Source organism: Doryrhamphus excisus, linkage group LG19 (assembly GCF_037039965.1).
Source record: "Doryrhamphus excisus strain RoL-2023G ecotype Guam linkage group LG19, RoL_Dexc_Guam_v1.1, whole genome shotgun sequence".
Lineage (NCBI taxonomy): Eukaryota > Metazoa > Chordata > Actinopteri > Syngnathiformes > Syngnathidae > Doryrhamphus > Doryrhamphus excisus.
The window spans coordinates 1,727,876-1,750,917 of NC_136375.1; the positions used below are offsets into that span (position 1 = coordinate 1,727,876).

The 23,042-nt window shown below is 27.5% G+C and overlaps 1 protein-coding gene across 1 annotated transcript in view; it reads left to right on the plus strand.

Moving 5' to 3' along the window:
- The window catches only part of LOC131106963 (otoferlin-like), a 56,905-nt gene that overhangs the window by 15,510 nt on the left and 18,353 nt on the right, over positions 1-23,042 (plus strand). Inside the window, exons 5-24 of the mRNA XM_078799166.1 lie at positions 957-1,042; positions 2,632-2,758; positions 2,843-2,897; positions 2,974-3,105; positions 4,851-4,913; positions 4,986-5,070; positions 5,146-5,305; positions 5,380-5,566; positions 7,107-7,293; positions 11,727-11,950; positions 12,029-12,137; positions 13,513-13,690; positions 16,092-16,212; positions 16,280-16,380; positions 16,452-16,542; positions 16,601-16,717; positions 17,902-18,054; positions 18,127-18,316; positions 19,902-20,026; positions 21,406-21,540. Coding sequence (XP_078655292.1) covers positions 997-1,042; positions 2,632-2,758; positions 2,843-2,897; positions 2,974-3,105; positions 4,851-4,913; positions 4,986-5,070; positions 5,146-5,305; positions 5,380-5,566; positions 7,107-7,293; positions 11,727-11,950; positions 12,029-12,137; positions 13,513-13,690; positions 16,092-16,212; positions 16,280-16,380; positions 16,452-16,542; positions 16,601-16,717; positions 17,902-18,054; positions 18,127-18,316; positions 19,902-20,026; positions 21,406-21,540 — 2,586 coding nt within the window. The 5' untranslated portion in view covers positions 957-996. The remainder of the gene's footprint in view (positions 1-956; positions 1,043-2,631; positions 2,759-2,842; positions 2,898-2,973; positions 3,106-4,850; positions 4,914-4,985; positions 5,071-5,145; positions 5,306-5,379; positions 5,567-7,106; positions 7,294-11,726; positions 11,951-12,028; positions 12,138-13,512; positions 13,691-16,091; positions 16,213-16,279; positions 16,381-16,451; positions 16,543-16,600; positions 16,718-17,901; positions 18,055-18,126; positions 18,317-19,901; positions 20,027-21,405; positions 21,541-23,042) is intronic.

Consider the following 23,042-nt stretch of genomic DNA (forward strand, 5'->3'; position numbering starts at 1 on the left):
CCCTCCCACCTACCTACCTACCTACCTACCTACCTACCTACCTACCTACCTACCTACCTACCTACCTACCTACCTACCTACCTACCTACCTACCTACCTATCAGTTACTTATTCCCCCTTCTGTCATTGTTTACATGCTATCCTGATGAAAATATGAAAACCTACAAATGTTTGGGTGGTTTCAGTTAAAGCAGACACTGTTTTTTCATCTGTGTGATTTTGACAAAGATCAGATCCCATTTGGTGGTGATTTTATGCAGAAATGTGAGAAATTCCAAAGGGTTGCGATACTTTTTCATCCCACTGTACATCAGGTTGTTTGTAAATACAAATACAGTATCAGCCATTACCGCCATTCAACTTGTGAATGTAGTATCGTACTTTGGTCACTAGGTGTCACTAATTGTTGGGTGAGAACATCACCTCTTTTTATTATCTCACCACAGGCACTATAATAATAACATCATAATAGTAATCACAATAAAAACACAGCTTACTCTTATGGCCATAGCTCACTACAAAATAAAACTCCACTTTGAACCTCTGACATCACTTCCTGTCCGCCATTGATTCTGCTCCCCGACAAGGTAAACTGTTTCAAATGTCTGATTTTCTCCCATTTCTTGCACTGTCTTTGTTAAAAGGTGACTATAGGGCTGTTATTTCATGTCGAGAGAGCTCTAATAATGTTAAAAATTGTATTTAGAAGGTTGTAAACAGGTTTTTTACGTCATAACTATGAAAAACTAATACAGAAATGATACTTTGTGGTCTGGAACCTCCCTTTGGAGAAACTTATTCCCCCCCTTCTGTCATTGTTTACATGCTATCCTCATTAAAATGTAAAAACCTACAAATGTTTGGGCGGTTTTAGTTGAAGCAGACATGATAGACATGATAGATAGATGATAGACAGCTGATATGATATGAGGTTTACTAAAAATGGATTGTTGCAGATTCGTGCCGCACACCACGCAAAGTGCAGCGACGTGAAGCATGAAGCGCAGTAAGCACCGCGGCCACAAGCAGGAGAAGAATGGAGGTATGGACCAATGACACGTTCAAGTACGTTCATCTGACGGGTACCCACAAAAAGGACACTTTTTTTGCATCGATCGCTCTTTATTGCTGTCTGGTTCTACCATATCTAAATTATTTTGTGGAAATATGGGGTAATAACTATAAAAGCAATCTTCACTCACTAAATATACTTTAAAAAAAAGGCCAGTAAGGATAATTCATAATGCTGCCTACAGAGAACATACTAACTCATTCATTCATTCATTTTCTACCGCTTATCCTCACAAGGGTCGTAGGGGGTGCTGGAGCCTATCCCAGCTGTCTTGAGGCGAGAGGCGGGGTATGTGTCAAAAAAATAAATAAAAATTTAAAAACATTTTTTAAAAATTACAATTTATTTAAAAAATTTTTAAAAAAATGTAAATTTTTTTTTTAAAAATTTAAAAAAAATTTAAAAAAATGTAAAAAAAAATGTAAAAAAAGTAAGAAAGGCGGAGTATGTGTCAAAAAAATAAATAAAAATGTAAAAAAAAAATTTTAAATTACAATTTATTTAAATTTTTTTTAAAAATGTAAAAAAAAAAAAAATGTAAAAAAAATGTAAAAAATTTAACAAATTGTAAAAAAAAATTAGAAAATTGTAATAAAAATTAGAAAAATTGTAAAAAAGTTTTAAAATTTTAATTATTTTTTTAAATTTAAAAAAGATTTAACACAATTTTAAAAATGTAAAAAAAATGTAAACATTTTTTGAAAAATTAAAAAAAAATTAAATTTAAAAAAAATAATACAAAAATTTTAAAATGTAAAGTTTATTTTTTTAAAAATGGCAAATTTTTTGTACAATTTTTTAAATCTTAAAAAAAATAAAAAAATGTAAAACATTTAATAAATTACTAAATTAATAAATTAATAAATTAATAAATTAATAAATTAATAAATTAATAAATTAATAAATTAATAAATTAATAAATTAATACAATTTTAATTAGAATTATATCAGAAAGGCAGGAAGTGAACAAATTCCACAGTTGATTATGTGTCCAAAAACATTGGCAGTGACCGCTGTGGCTGTAAGCAACCTCCTGATGCAGTCCTTTTATTAACTCAGCCTTATCTACCTCTTTGTGCGCCGTGAAATGCCATGCTAATGCTGACTCAGCATTGACTCCCTACCTACCTACTTACCTACCTCCTTCCTTCCCTCCCTACCTACCTACCTACCTACCTAATCTTTTAATTTTTTTTTTAAAAATGTAAAAAATTTAATAAATTAATAAATTAATTAATTAAATAAAATTTAAATTAAAATTATATCTGAAAGGCAGGAAGTGAACAAATTCCACAGTTGATTATGTGTCCAAAAACATTGGCAGTGACCGCTGTGGCTGTAAGCAACCTCCTGATGCAGTCCTTTTATTAACTCAGCCTTATCTACCTCTTTGTGCGCCGTGAAATGCCATGCTAATGCTGACTCAGCACTTTGCTCCTGACCATTATTACAACACTGCTTCTGCAATAAACAACCATTTCCCTTGGACTTTCTCATGTACTCCAAATCATGATGGCGTATCAGCCTGTTAGCCGCTAAAAGTTGTCGCTGTTGATCAGATGAGCCCGCTGTCCTGGAAGCTCAGAACCTGGATCGCCAGGCCACGTTCATGGGGGCCCGCTTGGAGATGGACGCCGTCTCGCTGGCCTCGGTCACCGCCGTCACCACCAACGTGTCCAACAAGCGGTCAGGACTCGTGCAGTGGTGGAATATTTGCGCACCATGTTGACTTGAGTCCAGTTACTGAATGGCTGTGTGGCTGATACGCAGGTCCAAACCCGACATCAAGATGGAGCCCAGCTCCGGCCGGCCTGTAGATTACCAAGTAAGCCAGGATTACACTTGCTTTCTCGTGTCCCGTTGATTGATTGATGACTTGTGCGTGGCGTGTGTGGCGGCAGGTGAGCGTGACCGTGATTGAGGCCCGACAGCTGGTGGGGCTCAACATGGACCCCATGGTGTGCGTGGAGATTGGAGAGGATAAAAAGTACACCTCCATGAAGGAATCCACCAACTGTCCGTATTACAATGAGGTTGGTGACCGCTATTGTTTGGCGTATTCTTGCCCACGTGTCACATGACACATGTGAACATAGTACATGAACTTACACGCTATTTACATATTTAGTTCAGCAATTTGTGTTTTATTATATTGGTTTTTATACTTGGGATTTTGATTACTATTATTCAGCAGTCATATTGTTTGAGTTCTACTCATTTATGTTTCCTTGTGCCTATATTTATTGACCTTTTTTATTTTTATTTTTATTTTTATTTTTATTTTTATTTTTATTTTTATTTTTATTTTTATTTTTATTTTTATTTTTATTTTTATTTTTATTTTTATTTTTATTTTTATTTTTATTTTTATTTTTATTTTTATTTTTATTTTTATTTTTATTTTATATTTATAAATTTTTTTATTTTTTTATATTATATTTATATATTTTTTTATATTTATTTAATATTTTAATTTTAATTTTAATTTTAATTTTAATTTTAATTTTAATTTTAATTTTAATTTTAATTTTAATTTTAATTTTAATTTTAATTTTAATTTTAATTTTTTTTTAATTAATCTGTTTTATTGCAAATATTAACATGCCATATGTATTATATTATATATACTATAGATTTTAATTACTATTATTCAGCAGTCATATTGTTTGAGTTCCACTCATTTATGTTTCCTTGTGCCTATATTTATTGACCTTTTTTATTTTTATTTTTATTTTTATTTTTATTTTTATTTTTATTTTTATTTTTATTTTTATTTTTATTTTTATTTTTATTTTTATTTTTATTTTTATTTTTATTTTTATTTTTATTTTTATTTTTATTTTTATTTTTATTTTTAATTAATCTGTTTTATTGCAAATATAAACATGCCATATGTATTTTATTATATATACTATAGATTTTAATTACTATTATTCAGCAGTCCTAATGTTTGAGTTCTACTCATTTTATTATTTTCATTTTCATTTTCATTTTCATTTTCATTTTCATTTTCATTTTCATTTTCATTTTTATTTTTATTTTTATTTTTATTTTTATTTTTATTTTTATTTTTATTTTTATTTTTATTTTTATTTTTATTTTTATTTTTATTTTTATTTTTATTTTTATTTTTATTTTTATTTTTATTTTTATTTTTTTAATTAATCTGTTTTATTGCAAATATTAACATGCCATATGTATTATATTATATATACTATAGATTTTAATTACTATTATTCAGCAGTCATATTGTTTGAGTTCCACTCATTTATGTTTCCTTGTGCCTATATTTATTGACCTTTTTTATTTTTATTTTTATTTTTATTTTTATTTTTATTTTTATTTTTATTTTTATTTTTATTTTTATTTTTATTTTTATTTTTATTTTATTTTATTTTATTTTATTTTATTTTATTTTATTTTATTTTTATTTTTATTTTTATTTTTATTTTTATTTTTATTTTTATTTTTATTTTTATTTTTATTTTTATTTTTATTTTTATTTTTATTTTTATTTTTATTAGAAAATACGGTATTTATTTTTGTATTCAGCTCGTATGTATCAGCCCTACAGCCGAGGCTTAAGGAAGCCCGGATCGTTGTGACATCACAGCGATCCGGGCGTTCAGAGCCATTCTTTCAGGGCTCACTTCCAAATGCATTGACTAACATGATAATACAGATAATAATAATATAATAATATACTAACATATAATAATATACTAACAACATTTATAAAGCTTAACTATGTTAATATCTGTTGATGATTCTTTTGTAGTATTTCGTCTTCGACTTCCACGTGCCTCCGGACGTGATGTTCGACAAAATCCTCAAATTGTCTGTAAGTTTCTTAACTCGGCCATGACGGCAAACATTGAAGAATAAAATAATGCCCCCCCCCCCAACTTGATAGGTCATCCACTCCAAAAACCTCCTGCGTAGCGGGACACTGGTGGGGACTTTTAAAATGGACGTGGGCACCATCTACTCTCAGCCAGGTGATGCATTCAAAGTCACGGTAAAGCTCCTTATTGTTGCCTTCAATTAACCACGCTGGTGTTTTCCTCCTGAAGAACATCAGTTCAACCACAAATGGGCTCTGCTGTCCGACCCTGATGACATCACGGCCGGGTGCAAAGGTTACGTCAAGTGTGACATCGCCGTGGTCGCCAAGGGAGACACCATCAAGACGCCGCACAAGGTCACCGAGTCGGACGAGGACGATATTGAAGGGTAACACCCCCCCGCCGCCGCCCCCGCCGCCGCCCACCTCTTTATGGGATTCCAAGAGATGCATTGTCCTTCAGAAACCTCTTGATCCCGGACGGGGTCCCGGCGGAGCGGCAGTGGGCCCGCTACTACCTGAAGGTCTACAGGGCTGAGGGTCTGCCCAGGATGAACACCAGCATCATGGCCAACGTCAAAAAGGCGTTCATAGGAGAGAATAAGGACCTGGTGGACCCTTATGTCCAAGTGCAGTTTGCCGGCCAGAAGGTAAGTAACGCACACAAGGTCAAAAGGTCACCGTCATCAAAACTTTATTTATAAAGGTACACTTTGATATCTTGGAAAGCAACACGTGTAGCTACTGTATGCTAACCACTTGTTTACTTCCTGTATATTTCATCTCAGCTTTGTTATACAGTGGAGGTGAAAAACATTATTATTTGTAGCAATTATTATTTAGAGCAATTATTTTTGCTTTTTTTCTTTATTATTATTTTTTTATTTACTTTTTTATTTTATTAAAATTTTTCTTTATTTTTTTGTATTTATTTTGTGTTTATCCAGATATTTAAATTTTCATCTTGCGTAACAGAAGTGGAAGAGTGAATTGAATTATTGATTTAATTCTTCATTTTAACTGGTACGCATATTCAAATAAAATATTAGTATTACAATAAAAAATATAATTATTATGATACAATATTATTATAATAATTCTTAATAAATTATTTATTATTTATTTATTTATTAATATGCATTATTATTAATATTATTATGCATATTTAAATAAAATATTATTATTATACAATATTATTATAATAATAATTCTTAATAAATAATTTATTATTCATTTATTTATTAATATGCATTATTATTAACATTATTAACATTATTATAGAAAAAAGTAATATATTGTGACTTTATTCCCTTAATATTTTGACATTATTCCCATAATATTCTTTTTTATTAATTTTTTATTTACTTTTTTATTTCATTACATTTTTTGTTTCTTCTTTTTTTATTTTTTATTTTGTGTTTATCCAGATATTTAAATTTTCATCTTGCGTAACAGAAGTGGAAGAGTGAATTGAATTATTGATTTAATTCTTCATTTTAACTGGTACACATATTCAAATAAAATATTATTATAACAATAAAAAATATTATTATTATTATACAATATTATTATAATAATTCTTAAAAAATTATTTATTATTTATTTATTTATTAATATGCATTATTATTAATATTATTACGCATATTTAAATAAAATATTATTATTATTATACAATATTGTTATTATAATTCTTAATATATTATTTATTATTTATCGTTTATTAATTTATTAATTTGCACTATTAATATTATTAACATATTAACATTATTATTAACATTATTATAAAAAATAATATATTGTGACTTTATTCCCTTAATATTTTGACATTATTCCCATAATATTCTTTTTTTTCTTAACCTAACTTTAAAAAAATTACAACTTTGTTTTGTTTTGCAATTTTTTTCTTGTAATATTACAGCTTTTTTTCTTAATATTTTAACTCTATGTTTATAAAATGTCAAAATTTTTCCTCATAATATTAATACCATAATGTTGTAACAAAAATACTAACTACACCAAATCGTATATAAAGGAATAGGAATTTTTGGTAATATATTCCATGATTTTATTCCAAAAATAATACACATTTAGAAATCCCAGTTTGTGCATTTTTAAGTAAAGATGTCTTCCCACCGACGAAGCATGTCGTGACCTTCACTAACACCAGATGAGGATTTTGTGTCCCACCAGGGCAAGACGTCGGTCCAGAAGAGCTGCTACGAGCCCATCTGGAACGAACAAATCGTCTTCACCGAGATGTTCCCGCCGCTGTGCAAGCGCATGAAGATACAAATCAGGGACTCGGACAAAGTCAACGATGTTGCAATCGGGACGCACTTCCTGGATTTGAGGAAGATTTCCAATGATGGAGACAAAGGTGAGGCCTCCCTACCGGAACCGTAATGGGTCGGGAACCATAGGGTAGGGAACCTATGACGAAAGGGAAGGAGGGAGCACTGTCGATATTAGTGTGGACCTGCCAACATGTAAGAATTTGTTGTACTCAGCATGCAGTTTGATTAGCTTTACTGTTCTCCATTTTTATTTTTATTTTTATTTTTATTTTTATTTTTATTTTTATTTTTATTTTTATTTTTATTTTTATTTTTATTTTTATTTTTATTTTTATTTTTATTTTTATTTTTATTTTTATTTTTATTTTTATTTTTATTTTTACTGGTTTAGTTTCAGTAAGGATCAATAAATAAAAATAAAAATAAAAATAAAAATAAAAATAAAAATAAAAATAAAAATAAAAATAAAAATAAAAATAAAAATAAAAATAAAAATAAAAATAATAAAATAAAATAAAATAAAATAAAATAAAATGAAATGAAATGAAATGAAATGAAATGAAAAGAAAAAGAAAAAGAAAAAGAAAAAGAAAAAGAAAAAGAAAAAGAAAATTAAAATTAAAATTAAAATTAAAATTAAAATTAAAATTAAAATTAAAATTAAAATTAAAATATCTAAATATAAATATCAGTGTTTCAATACTGTTTCAAATCTAGGGTGGGTGACAACATTTCTGGCATGACAGAAATAATTTTAATTATTATATTATAAAATTGTCATTGTTTATCGTGGGTAATGAAAGAGACATGTCTTATTTATAAACCTCTTAATTACCTATGTTTTATTAGAGCCCTCCAGACATGAAATAACACCCCTATAGTCACCTTGACACTCCTGTTAACCAATATAGTATCCATAATAACGGAAAATAAGTTAAAATATGTTAAATATGTTAAAATGTTCATCTTTATTTACTAACTATCAGCTGTGGGGATGACAGAAATCATTTTAATTATTATATTGTAAAATTGTTTATTAAAGTCATTGTTTATCGTGGGTAATGAAAGAGACATGTCTTACAGTGAAGAAAATAAGTATTTGAACACCCTGCTATTTTGCTATTTCTCCCACTTAGAAATCATGGAGGGGTCTGAAATTTTCATCGTAGGTGCATGTCCACTGTGAGAGAGATAAACTAAAAAGAAAAATCCAGAAATCACAATGCATGATTTTTTAACAATTTATTTGTGTGATACAGCTGCAAATAAGTATTTGAACACCTGAGAAAATGAATGTTAATATTTGGTACAGTAGCCTTTGTTTGCTATTACAGAGGTCAAACGTTTCCTGTAGTTTTTCACCAGGTTTGCACACACTGCAGGAGGGATCTTGGCCCACTCCTCCACACAGATCTTCTCTAGATCAGTCAGGTTTCTGGGCTGTCGCTGAGAAACACGGAGTTTGAGCTCCCTCCAAAGATTTTCGATTGGGTTCAGGTCTGGAGACTGGCTGGGCCATGCTAGAACCTTGATATGCTTCTTACGGAGCCACTCCTTGGTTTTCCTGGCTGTGTGCTTCGGGTCGTTGTCGTGTTGGAAGACCCAGCCACGACCCATCTTCAATGCTCTGACAGAGGGAAGGAGGTTGTTCCCCAAAATCTCACAATACACGGCCCCAGTCATCCTCTCTTTAATGCAGTGCACTCGTCCTGTCCCATGTGCAGAAAAACACCCCCAAAGCATGATGCTACCACCCCCATGCTTCACAGTAGGGATGGTGTTCTTCGGATTGTACTCTTCATTCTTCTTCCTCCAAACACGCTTATTGGAATTATGACCAAAAAGTTCTATTTTGGTCTCATCTGACCATAAAACTTTCTCCCATGACTCCTCTGTATCATCCAAATGGTCATATGCAAACTTAAGACGGGCCTTGACATGTGCTGGTTTAAGCAGGGGAACCTTTCGTGCCATGCATGATTTCACATCATGACGTCTTAGTGTATTACCTACAGTAACCTTGGAAACGGTGGTCCCAGCTCTTTTCAGGTCATTGACCAAGTCCTGTCGTGTAGTTCTGGGCTGATTCCTCACCTTTCTTAGAATCATTGAGACCCCACGAGGTGATATCTTGCATGGGGCTCCACTCCGATTGAGATTGACCGTCATGTTTAGCTTCTTCCATTTTCTAATGATAGCTCCAACAGTGGACCTTTTTTCACCAAGCTGCTTGGTAATTGCTCCGTAGCCCTTTCCAGCCTTGTGGAGGTGTACAATTTTGTCTCTGGTGTCTTTGGACAGCTCTTTGGTCTTCGCCATGTTACAAGTTAAAGTCTTACTGATTGTATGGGGTGGACAGGTGTCTTTATGCAGCTAACGACCTCAAACAGGTGCATCTGATTCAGGATGATACATGGAGTGCAGGTGGACTTCTAATGGGCAGACTAACAGGTCTTTCAGGGTCAGAATTCTAGATGATACACAGGTGTTCAAATACTTATTTGCAGCTGTATCACACAAATAAATAGTTAAAAAATCATGCATTGTGATTTCTGGATTTTTCTTTTTAGTTTATCTCTCTCACAGTGGACATGCACCTACGATGAAAATTTCAGACCCCTCCATGATTTCTAAGTGGGAGAAATAGCAAAATAGCAGGGTGTTCAAATACTTATTTTCTTCACTGTATTTATAAATGGAATATTTACATAGAGCAGACAAAACCTGTTAATTACCAATGTTTTATTAGAGCCCTCCAGGCATAAAATAACACCCCTATAGTCACCTTGACACTCCTGTTAGGCAATATAGTAGTAATAATAACAAAAAAGAAGTTATGATATAGACTTACACTTGTTGTCATGGGGACAGCACCTTGTTGTTGTTCTTTTTTTTAACTTCCTGTTCTGTACAGTACTTCCTGCGGTGACTATTGTCTCATCAAGGTAACATTACTGACCCCTAGTGTCCAGTGTGCAATACTACATATAATGAATTTAATTTAATTTAATTTAATTTTATTTTATTTTATTTTATTTTATTTTATTTTATTTTATTTTATTTTATTTTATTTTATTTTATTTTATTTTATTTTATTTTATTTTATTTTATTTTATTTTATTTTATTTTATTTTATTTAACCAAATCGAATTGAAGCAACTAAACTGAACCAAACTAAACTGAACTGAACTGAACTAATAAAACTAAACTAAACTAAAATAAACTAAAATAAACTAAACTAAACTAAATTAAACTAAAATAAACTAAAATAAACTAAAATAAACTAAACTAAAATAAAATAATATTAAAATAAAATAAAATAAAATAAAATAAAATAAAATAAAATAAAATAAAATAAAATAAAATAAAATAAAATAAAATAAAATAAAATAAAATAAAATAAAATAAAATAAAATAAAATAAAATAAAATAGTCTCAGACGCCATTGGTCAACAGTTGACTGACCTAAATATAGATTATATTTTTTAAAATAATTTTTAATAATTTTTTTAATAATATTTTTTAGTAGACATTCAGAAGACGATGAAATTATATGTAGTATTGCACACTGGACACTAGGGGTCAGTAATGTTACCTTGATGAGACAATAGTCACCGCAGGAAGTACTGTACAGAACAGGAAGTTAAAAAAAAGAACAACAACAACAACAGCAACATCAGTTGACGCCGCCTAGTGGTGGTTAATGGCTAACAGTCAACTGTTGACCAATGGCGTCTGAGACTATTTTATTTTATTTTATTTTATTTTATTTTATTTTATTTTATTTTATTTTATTTTATTTTATTTTATTTTATTTTATTTTATTTTATTTTATTTTATTTTATTTTATTTTATTTTAGTTTATTTTAGTTTATTTTATTTTAGTTTATTTTAGTTTAATTTAGTTTAGTTTATTTTAGTTTAGTTTAGTTTAGTTTAATTAGTTCAGTTCAGTTCAGTTTAGTTTGGTTCAGTTTAGTTGCTTCAATTCGATTTGGTTAAATAAAATAAAATAAAATAAAATAAAATAAAATAAAATAAAATAAAATAAAATAAAATAAAATAAAATAAAATAAAATAAAATAAAATAAAATAAAATAAAATAAAATAAAATAAAATAAAATAAAATAAAATAAAATAGTCTCAGACGCCATTGGTCAACAGTTGACTGTTAGCCATTAACCACCACTAGGCGGCGTCAACTGATGTTGCTGTTGTTGTTGTTGTTCTTTTTTTTAACTTCCTGTTCTGTACAGTACTTCCTGCGGTGACTATTGTCTCATCAAGGTAACATTACTGACCCCTAGTGTCCAGTGTGCAATACTACATATAATTTCATCGTCTTCTGAATGTCTACTAAAAAATATTATTAAAAAAATTATTAAAATTTATTTTAAAAAATATAATCTATATTTAGGTCTTGAATGTTAAAATATTAATCTTTATTGTTTTTATTTTATTTAATTGACTTTATTTAATTGATTGATTAAATGTGGGATTCTGTTATGACGTCCAGGCTTTCTGCCCACTCTGGGCCCAGCCTGGGTCAACATGTACGGCTCCACGCGGACCTACACCCTCATGGACGAGTACCAGGAGTTGAACGAGGGTCTCGGTGAGGGCGTGTCCTTCAGGGCCCGTCTGCTAATCAACCTGGGCGTGGAGATCCTGGACCCCTCGTCTCCCGACACCTCCAGCTCCACTGAGGTGCAGCTGGAGAGCATACCCAACATCTCAGAGGTGACGTCCATTGTTGTTGCCTCCATCGCTAGTCAACGATTAGCATCTTCATCTGCCGCATCATCAACATTTTCACAGAACGCCACTGGGAAGGTCGAGGAATTCTTCCTATTTGGGTCTTTCCTGGAGGCCACCATGATTGACAGGAAGATTGGAGACAAGCCCATCAGCTTTGAGGTTACCATAGGTACCGTATGTGATGGACATGGACATGGGCCTCCATTGGACATCTTTTATACTTCATTTTCAAGAAATAAAACACTTCAGACGAGAAGCGGGGTCCACCCTGGACTGGTGGCCAGCCAATCACAGGGCACATATAGACAAACAACCATTCACACTCACATTCATACCTATGGACAATTTGGAGTCGCTAATTAACCTAGCATGTTTTTGGAATGTGGGAGGAAACCGGAGTACCCGGAGAAAACCCACGCATGCACGGGGAGAACATGCAAACTCCACACAGAGATGGCCGAGGGTGGAATTGAACGTGGGTCTCCTAGCTGTGAGGTCTGCGTGCTGACCACTCGACCGCTGTGCAGCCCTGACAAATTAAATTAAATTAAATTAAATTAAATTAAATTAAATTAAATTAAATTAAATTAAATTAAATTAAATTAAATTAAATTAAATTAAATTAAATTAAACTAAACTAAACTAAACTAAACTAAAATTTAATTTAATTTAATTTAATTTAATTTAATTTAATTTAATTTAATTTAATTTAACCGAACCAAACTGAACCAAATTGAAGCAACTAAACTAAACTAAACTAAACTAAACTAAACTAAACTAAACTAAACTAAACTAAACTAAACTAAACTAAACTAAACTAAACTAAAATTTAATTTAATTTAATTTAATTTAATTTAATTTAATTTAATTTAATTTAATTTAATTTAATTTAATTTAATTTAATTTAATTTAATTTAATTTAATTTAATTTAACCAAACTGAACCAAATTGAAGCAACTAAACTAAACTAAACTAAACTAAACTAAACTAAACCAAACCAAACCAAACCAAACCAAACCAAACCAAACCAAACCTAAATTAAATTAAATTAAATTAAATTAAATTAAATTAAATTAAATTAAATTAAATTAAATTAAATTAAATTAAATTAAATTAAATTAAATTAAATTAAATTAAATTAAATTAAATTAAATTAAATTAAATTACACATTCAGTCAAATGAATAACATTATTACTGTTTGTAAAAAAAACAAAAAAAAAAGTTTTATGTTAAATAACGTAAAATATAATCATAAATAAATGATAAATAAATGGTGGCCGAGTGGTTTTCGCATCTCTCTTGGGCGTCTCTGTGTGGACTTGCCGTGTTCTCCCCATGTGGGCGTGGGTTTTACGTACCCTGTGATTGGCTGGCGACCAATTACCTCTCTCCCAAAGTCAACTGGGATAGGCTCCAGCATACTCCCGTAACCCTAGTGAGGATGGACCGCAGTGTACACCACCGCACACCTTCTGGTTTCTGGATAAAAGTGCTTGATACTTGATATCAAATCAAATGAGACCCCTGATGGCTTTTTGGGCAGGTTACTATGGAGACGAGTTGGACGGCGCCATCCAGCCCAAATCGCGAGGCAAGAAGAAAGAAGACGGCGAAGAGGAGACGGAACTCATCCACGACTCCAGCGAGGAGGAGATGGACGACGATGGCGACCTGGCCTCGGTGGCGACCACCCCGCCCATGAAACCCGTCGTCACTGATCGGTCAGAACCGCCAGCATCAGTTGACGCCGCCTAGTGGTGGTTAATGGCTAACAGTCAACTGTTAGCTGCTGTTAGCATCTGATGTTTCATTTACCACAAATGGTGTCTGAGATTTAATTTAATTTAATTTAATTTAATTTAATTTAATTTAATTTAATTTAATTTAATTTAATTTAATTTAATTTAATTTAATTTAATTTAATTTAATTTAATTTAATTTAATTTAATTTAATTTAATTTAATTTAATTTAATTTAGTTTAGTTTAGTTTAGTTGAACTGAACCAAACTAGTTTAGTTTAGTTTAGTTTAGTTTAGTTTAGTTTAGTTTAGTTTAGTTTAGTTTAGTTTAGTTTAGTTTAGTTTAGTTTAGTTTAGTTTAGTTTAATTGAATTGAATTGAATTGAACTGAACTAATTTAATTTAATTTAATTTAATTTAATTTAATTTAATTTAATTTAATTTAATTTAATTTAATTTAATTTAATTTAATTTAATTTAATTTAATTTAATTTAATTTAATTTAATTTAATCATTCATTCATTCATTTTCTACCGCTTTTTAGTTTAGTTTAGTTTAGTTTAGTTTAGTTTAGTTTAGTTTAGTTTAGTTTAGTTTAGTTTAGTTTAGTTTAGTTTAGTTTAGTTTAGTTTAGTTTAGTTTAGTTTAGTTTAGTTTAGTTTAGTTTAGTTTAGTTTAGTTTAGTTTAGTTTAGTTGAACTGAACTGAACCGAACTAATTTAATTTAGTTGAATTGAATTTAATTTAATTTAATTTAATTTAATTTAATTTAATTTAATTTAATTTAATTTAATTTAATTTAATTTAATTTAATTTAATTTAATTTAATTTAATTTAATTTAATTTAATTTAATTTAGTTTAGTTTAATTTAATTTAATTTAGTTTAGTTTAGTTTAGTTTAGTTTAGTTTAGTTTAGTTTAGTTTAGTTTAGTTTAGTTTAGTTGAACTGAACTGAACTGAACTGAACCGAACTAATTTAATTTAGTTGAATTGAATTGAATTGAATTGAATTGAATTGAATTGAATTTAATTTAATTTAATTTAATTTAATTTAATTTAATTTAATTTAATTTAATTTAATTTAATTTAATTTAATTTAATTTAATTTAATTTAATTTAATTTAATTTAATTTAATTTAATTTAATTTAATTTAGTTTAGTTGAACTGAACCAAACTACTTTAGTTTAGTTTAGTTTAGTTTAGTTTAGTTTAGTTTAGTTTAGTTTAGTTTAGTTTAGTTTAGTTTAGTTTAGTTTAGTTTAGTTTAGTTTAGTTTAGTTTAGTTTAGTTGAATTGAATTGAATTGAATTGAATTGAATTGAACTGAACTGAACTGAACTAATTTAATTTAATTTAATTTAATTTAATTTAATTTAATTTAATTTAATTTAATTTAATTTAATTTAATTTAATTTAATTTAATTTAATTTAATTTAATTTAATCATTCATTCATTCATTTTCTACCGCTTTTTAGTTTAGTTTAGTTTAGTTTAGTTTAGTTTAGTTTAGTTTAGTTTAGTTTAATTTAGTTTAGTTTAGTTTAGTTTAGTTTAGTTTAGTTTAGTTTAGTTTAGTTTAGTTTAGTTTAGTTTAGTTTAGTTTAATTAAACTGAACTGAACCAAACTAATTTAATTTAATTTAATTTAATTTAATTTAATTTAATTTAATTTAATTTAATTTAATTTAATTTAATTTAATTTAATTTAATTTAATTTAGTTTAGTTTAATTTAATTTAATTTAATTTAATTTAATTTAATTTAATTTAATTTAATTTAATTTAATTTAATTTAATTTAGTTTAGTTTAGTTTAGTTTAGTTTAGTTTAGTTTAGTTTAGTTTAGTTTAGTTTAGTTTAGTTGAACTGAACTGAACTGAACTGAACTGAACCGAACTAATTTAATTTAGTTGAATTGAATTGAATTGAATTGAATTGAATTGAATTGAATTGAATTTAATTGAATTTAATTGAATTTAATTTAATTTAGTTTAGTTTAGTTTAGTTTAGTTTAGTTTAGTTTAGTTTAGTTTAGTTTAGTTTAGTTTAGTTTAGTTTAGTTTAGTTTAGTTTAGTTTAGTTGAACTGAACTGAACTGAACTGAACCGAACTAATTTAATTTAGTTGAATTGAATTGAATTGAATTTAATTTAATTTAATTGAATTGAATTGAATTTAATTTAATTTAATTTAATTTAATTTAATTTAATTTAATTTAATTTAATTTAATTTAATTTAATTTAATTTAATTTAATTTAATTTAATTTAATTTAATTTAATTTAATTTAATTTAATTTAATTTAGGTTGATCGTGATGGCTGAATTGTACTCTTTTTTTGCATTTATGTTTGTTTTTCATGATTGGCGGCGTGTACCCCCAGAAACTACTTCCACCTGCCCTACTTTGAGCGCAAGCCGTGCATTTACATCAAGAGCTGGTGGCAGGACCAGAGGCGGAGGCTGTACAACGCCAACATCATAGACAACATCGCAGACAACCTGGCAAGTGGCACACCTCGTCAGACAGCTCCTGAAGCTCCATCTTCACGCTTGCGGTGTGTGGTTGCAGGAGGAAGGGCTGAACGACGTGCACGAGATCATCAAGACAGAAAAGGCATACCCGGAGCGGAGGTTGAGGGGCGTCCTGGAGGACCTCAGCCACAGATGCAGGTCTGTACTCGTAGATAAAAACGTACAAGTTCTGGGCGTTCACACAAGATCTTCTCCATCCATCCATCCAGTCAGTTCCTGGTGCTGGCAAACACAGACCAGAACTTGTCAGGCAAAACCAAGCTTGACAGGGAGAGAGTCAAGCTGTGCATGTCTGAAGTGGTACGTATGGGGGGGGGGGGGGACTTTCTGACCATCATAAAACTGTTTACCTTTGCAGGAAGCCATTGGCCAGCAAGCCAAGGCCATGAGGTCGCAGGTGAAGAAGAGCACAGTGAGAGAGAAGGTCAAACTGGCGCAAAACTTCCTCCAAAAACTACGATTCCTGGCCGACGAAGTAAGATGTGCTCTTAAAAATACAAGCAACTGACATGTTCCCATGGAGCATGTCTGTTGTTTACGTGTCGGGTTCTTCCTGTCATACTAATGTCATACTTAAACCTGTTTTCTTATACTAAACAAGGCTTTGCATTCATTTTGCGTTCATGCAATTCATTTGATTTAACTGGAATTAAATTGTATCTTTTGGTTAATCGAATGGCCAACAGTCAACTGTTAGCTGCTATTAGCGTCTGATGTTTCATTTACTTCAATTTCATTTACCACCGATGGAGTCTGAGACTGTTTTATTTTATTTTATTTTATTTTATTTTATTTTATTTTATTTTATTTTATTTTATTTTATTTTATTTTATTTTATTTTATTTTATTTTATTTTATTTTATTTATTTTAGTTTAGTTTAGTTTAGTTTAGTTTAGTTTAGTTTAGTTTAGTTTAGTTTAGTTTAGTTTAGTTTAGTTTAGTTTAGTTTAGTTTAGTTTAGTTTAGTTTAGTTTAGTTTCTTTTAGTTTAGTTTAGTTTAGTTTAGTTTAGTTTAGTTTAGTTTAGTTTAGTTTAGTTTAGTTTAGTTTAGTTTAGTTTCTACCGCTTTTTCCTCACAAATGTCGCGGGGTGCTTGAGCCTATCCCAGCTGTCTTTGGGTGAGATCACAGGGCATATTTTATTTTATTTTATTTTATTTTATTTTATTTTATTTTATTTTATTTTATTTTATTTTATTTTATTTTATTTTATTTTATTTTATTTTATTTTATTTTATTTTATTTTATTTTATTTTAGTTTAGTTTAGTTTAGTTTAGTTTAGTTTAGTTGAACTAAACCGAACTAATTTAATTTCTTATTTTTGTTTATTTTAGTTTATTTTAGTTTAGTTTAGTTTAGTTGAACTAAACCGAACTAATTTAATTTTTTATTTTATTTTATTTTATTTTATTTTATTTTATTTTATTTTATTTTATTTTATTTTATTTTATTTTATTTTATTTTATTTTATTTTATTTTATTTTATTTTATTTTAGTTAGTTTAGTTTAGTTTAGTTTAGTTTAGTTTAGTTTAGTTTAGTTTAGTTTAGTTTAGTTTTAATTTAATTTAATTTAATTTAATTTAATTTAATTTAATTTAATTTAATTTAATTTAATTTAATTTAATTTAATTTAATTTAATTTAATTTAATTTGCAGCCGCAACACAGTGTTCCCGATGTTTTCATCTGGATGATCAGCAACGGCAAAAGGATTGCGTATGCACGAGTCCCGTCCAAAGACATCTTGTATTCCGGCATGGACGAGGAGCGAGGGAAGGACTGCGGCAAAGTCAAAACCATCTTCCTGAGGGTGCGTCATATGAAAATTGTATTCATTGGTTCACTTTTACCCGTTGTCTAACGTGTGAGGTTCTTCTTAAAGATCCCGGGTAAGAGAGGTTTTGGACCCGCGGGCTGGACCGTGCAGTCCAAGATTGAGATTTATCTTTGGTTGGGTCTGAACCGCCAACGCAAAGACTACCTGTGTGGACTTCCAAACGGATTTGAGGAAAATAAACTGTCCAGAGGGCCTGGCTTGCAGTCCGCACCCCCCATCAGTCTGACGTACATGAGTGGGTATCCTGTACACAGAAATATGTTCAAAGTTCTTCTATTGTAGTATTTAGCTGTGACGTTTTCATGCTGTTGTGTACTTCTGACGTGTACACTGGAACTCTACACAATGGCTAAAGTACTAGATGCCGCACACGACAATGTAACATGAGAGAGAGAGATGGCGCTACAAATTTAATTTAATTTAATTTAATTTAATTTAATTTAATTTAATTTAATTTAATTTAATGTAATTTAATGTAATTTAATTTAATTTAATTTAATTTAATTTAATTTAATTTAATTTAATTTAATGTAATTTAATTTGCGCAAACTACTTGGCCACCATTTATTGGATTATATTTCACGTTAATTAATATACTGGCAATAATATTAACATAAATTTTTTTTTTTTTTACAAACAGTAATAATGTTATTCATTTGACTGAATGTGCAATAATTTAATTTAATTTAATTTACGCAAACTACTCAGCCACCATTTATTGGATTATATTTCACGTTAATTAATATACTGGCAATAATATTAACATAAAAATTATTTTATTTTTTTTACAAACAGTAATAATGTTATTCATTTAATTTAATTTAATTTAATTTAATTTAATTTAATTTACGCAAACCACTCGGCCACCATTTATTGGATTATATTTCACGTTAATTAATATACTGGCAATAATATTAACATAAAACTTTTTTTTACCAACAGTAATAGTATTATTCATTTGACTGAATGTGCAATATTTAATTTAATTTAATTTAATTTAATTTAATTTAATTTAATTTAATTTAATTTAATTTAATTTAATTTAATTTAATTTAATTTAATTTACGCAACCCACTCTGCCACAATTTATTGGATGATATTGCACGTTATATAATATAAACAGTAATAATGTTATTCATTTGACTGAATGTGCAATAATTTAATTTAATTTAATTTAATTTAATTTAATTTAATTTAATTTATTTAATTTAATTTAATTTAATTTAATTTAATTTAATTTAATTTAATTTAATTTAATTTAATTTAATTTAATTATTATTTTTTAATTATTTTTTTTAATTTAATTTAATTTAATTTAATTTAATTTAATTTAATTTAATTTAATTTAATTTAATTTAATTTAATTTAATTTAATTTAATTTAATTTAATTTAATTTAATTTAATTTAATTTAATTTAATTTAATTTAATTTAATTTACGCAACCCACTCGGCCACCATTTATTGGATGATATTGCACGTTATTTAATATACTGGCAATAATATTAACATAAAACTTTTTTTTAAACAGTAATAATGTTATTTATTTGACTGAATGTGAAATAATTTAATTTAATTTAATTTAATTTAATTTAATTTAATTTAATTTAATTTAATTTAATTTAATTTAATTTAATTTAATTATTTTTTTAATTTAATTTAATTATTTTTTTTAATTTAATTTAATTTAATTTAATTTAATTTAATTTAATTTAATTTAATTTAATTTAATTTAATTTAATTTAATTTAATTTAATTTAATTTAATTTAATCTAATCTAATCTAATCTAATCCCGCCAAATCCCCTTTTGTGTGTCGGCAGTGAAGCAGATCTTCCAGCTGAGGGTTCACATGTACCAAGCCCGAAGCCTCTTCGCCGCCGACAGCACCGGACTGTCGGATCCTTTCGCCCGCGTCTTCTTCTCCACGCAGAGCCAAGTCACAGAGGTGAGCGGGACAACAACGTTAACACTTCCTGATTTGCCTCATAATTGGTCTCCATGTAGTCGAGTAATAAATGAAAAAATTAGGTAGAAAATCATTTTAATAATAATATTATATATTATATATCTATATATAAAGTAAATATTACAAGGAAAAAAATCATAACCATCAAAAAATTAAGTTGGAATTAGGTTGTAATATTACAAGAGAAAGAAAATCATAATTATAGAAAATTAAGGTGACAATTTACAGGAAAAAAAGTAAATATTACATTATACATTATAAGTAAATGTTACATTAGTAAATATTAAGTAAATATTACATTAGAAAAATGAAGTGGCAATTTACAAGAAAAAAATCATAATTATAGAAAAACTTCTAAAAATCAATATTAAAGCAATATTAAGAGAAAAAAAATTCCAATTCTAAAAAAAATAAAGTTATATATTATATATTATATATATATATAAAGTAAATATTACAAGGAAAAAAATCATAACCATCAAAAAATTAAGTTGTAATATTACAAGGGAGAAAAAAAATCATAATTAAAGAAAAATTAAGTGGCAATTTACAGGAAAAAAGTCATAATTATAGAAATATTAAGTTGCAATATTAAGAGAAAAAAATTCCAATTAAAAAAAATTAAGTTGCAATATTACAAGGAAAAATCATAACCATCAAAAAATTAAGTTTTAATATTACAAGGGAGAAAAAAATCATAATTATAGAAATTTATTATTATTATATATTATTAAGAGAAAATACATTTTAACTATTAATATATTAATATATATAATATATTATAATATCATTAATATATATTAATAAAATTATAGAAAAATAGTTATCAGGAAAAATCACGATCAGAGATAAATAAAGTTGCAATATTATAAGAAAAAAAATCATAATTATAGAAAAAGTTGGAATATTATGAGACAAAAATCATAACTATCGAAAAAGTAAGTTGCAATATTAGGAGAAAAAAATTCAAATTCTAAAAAAAATGAAGTTATATATTATATATTATATATATATAAAGTAAATATTACAAGGAAAAAAATCATAACCATCAAAAAATTAAGTTGTAATATTACAAGGGAGAAAAAAAATCATAATTATAGAAAAATTAAGTGGCAATTTACAAGAAAAAAGTCATAATTATAGAAATTTAAGCCCCTATATTAAGAAAAAATACATTTTATTTATTAATATATTAATATACATAATATATTATAATATAATTAATATATTTTAATAAAATTATAGAAAAATAATTATCAGGAAAAATCTCAATCAGAGAAAAATAAAGTTGCAATATTATGAGAAAAAAATCCTAATTATAGAAAAACGTCTAAAAATGCTTGATCTCCCTTGGCAAGGTGCTGCCCGAGACGCTGTGCCCGACGTGGGATCAGCTGCTGCTCTTTGAGAACGTGGAGTTGTACGGCGAGGCCAGCGAGCTGAGAGACGACCCGCCGATAATTGTCATCGAGCTCTACGATCAAGACACGGTGGTAAGATTCCAATCCTCCATACGTCCAGGTCAGTGTTCTCCAGAAGGGAGAAGAACACCAATGACGTGCTCCTTGGAATGACACTGACCAGACGCTTCATTAGGTACACTTGCACTATTTAAAGTACTAGGGGCTTGTTGAATATTGTTGAATACGGACTATTATTCGTAATAGAAAAAAAATATACATATCTAAGAAAAATGTTTTTTTCTAAATGAAGCATTTTCAAGTATAGAAATGGCAAAATTAATTCAAGTAATATTACAACTTAATTTTTTGATGGTTATGATTTTTTCCTTGTAATATTGCAACTTAATTTTTTTAGAATTGGAATTTTTTTCTCTTAATAATGCAACTTAATATTTCTATAATTATGATTTATTTCTTGTAAATTGCCACTTAATTTTTCTATAATTATGATTTTTTTTCCTCCCTTGTAATTTTACAACTTAATTTTTTGATGGTTATGATATTTTCCTTGTCATATTGCAACTTAATTTTTTTAGAATTTGATTTTTTTTCTCTTAATATTGCAACTTAATATTTCTATAATTATGACTTTTTTCTTGTAAATTGCCTCTTAATTTTTCTATCATTAGGCTTTTTTTCTCCCTTGTAATATTACAACTTAATTTTTTGATGGTTATGATTTTTTCCTTGTAATATTGCAACTTAATTTTTTTAGAATTGGAATTTTTTTTCTCTTAATATTGCAACTTAATATTTCTATAATTATGACTTATTTCTTGTAAATTGCCACTTAATTTTTCTATAATTATGATTTTTTCCCCCTTGTTATATTACAACTTATTTTTGATGGTTATGATTTTTTCCTTGTAATATTGCAACTTAATTTTTGTAGAATTTGATTTTCTTCTCTTAATATTGCAACTTAATATTTCTATAATTATGATTTATTTCTTGTAAATTGCCACTTAATTTTTTCTATAATTGTGATTTTTTTCCTCTCTTGTAATATTACAACTTAATTTTTTGATGGTTATGATTTTTTCCTTGTAATATTGCAACTTAATTTTTTTAGAAATAGAGTTTTTTTCTCTTAATATTGCAACTTAATATTTTTATAATTATGACTTTTTTTTTGTAAATTGACACTTAATTTTTCTATAATTATGTTTTTTTTGTCCCTTGGAATATTACAACTTAATTTTTTGATTGTTATGATTTTTTTCTTGTAATATTGCAACTTAATTTTTTTAGAATTGAAATTGTTTTTCTCTTAATATTGCAACTTAATATTTCTATAATTATGACTTCTTTCTTGTAAATTGCCATTTAATTTTTCTATAATTATGATTTTTTTTCCTTGTAATATTACAACTTAATTTTTTGATGGTTATGATTTTTTCCTTGTAAAATTACAACTTAATTTTTTTAGAATTGGAATTTTTTTCTCTTAATATTGCAACTTAATATTTCTATAATTATGACTTATTTCTTGTAAATTGCCACTTACGTTTTCTATAATTATGATTTTTTTT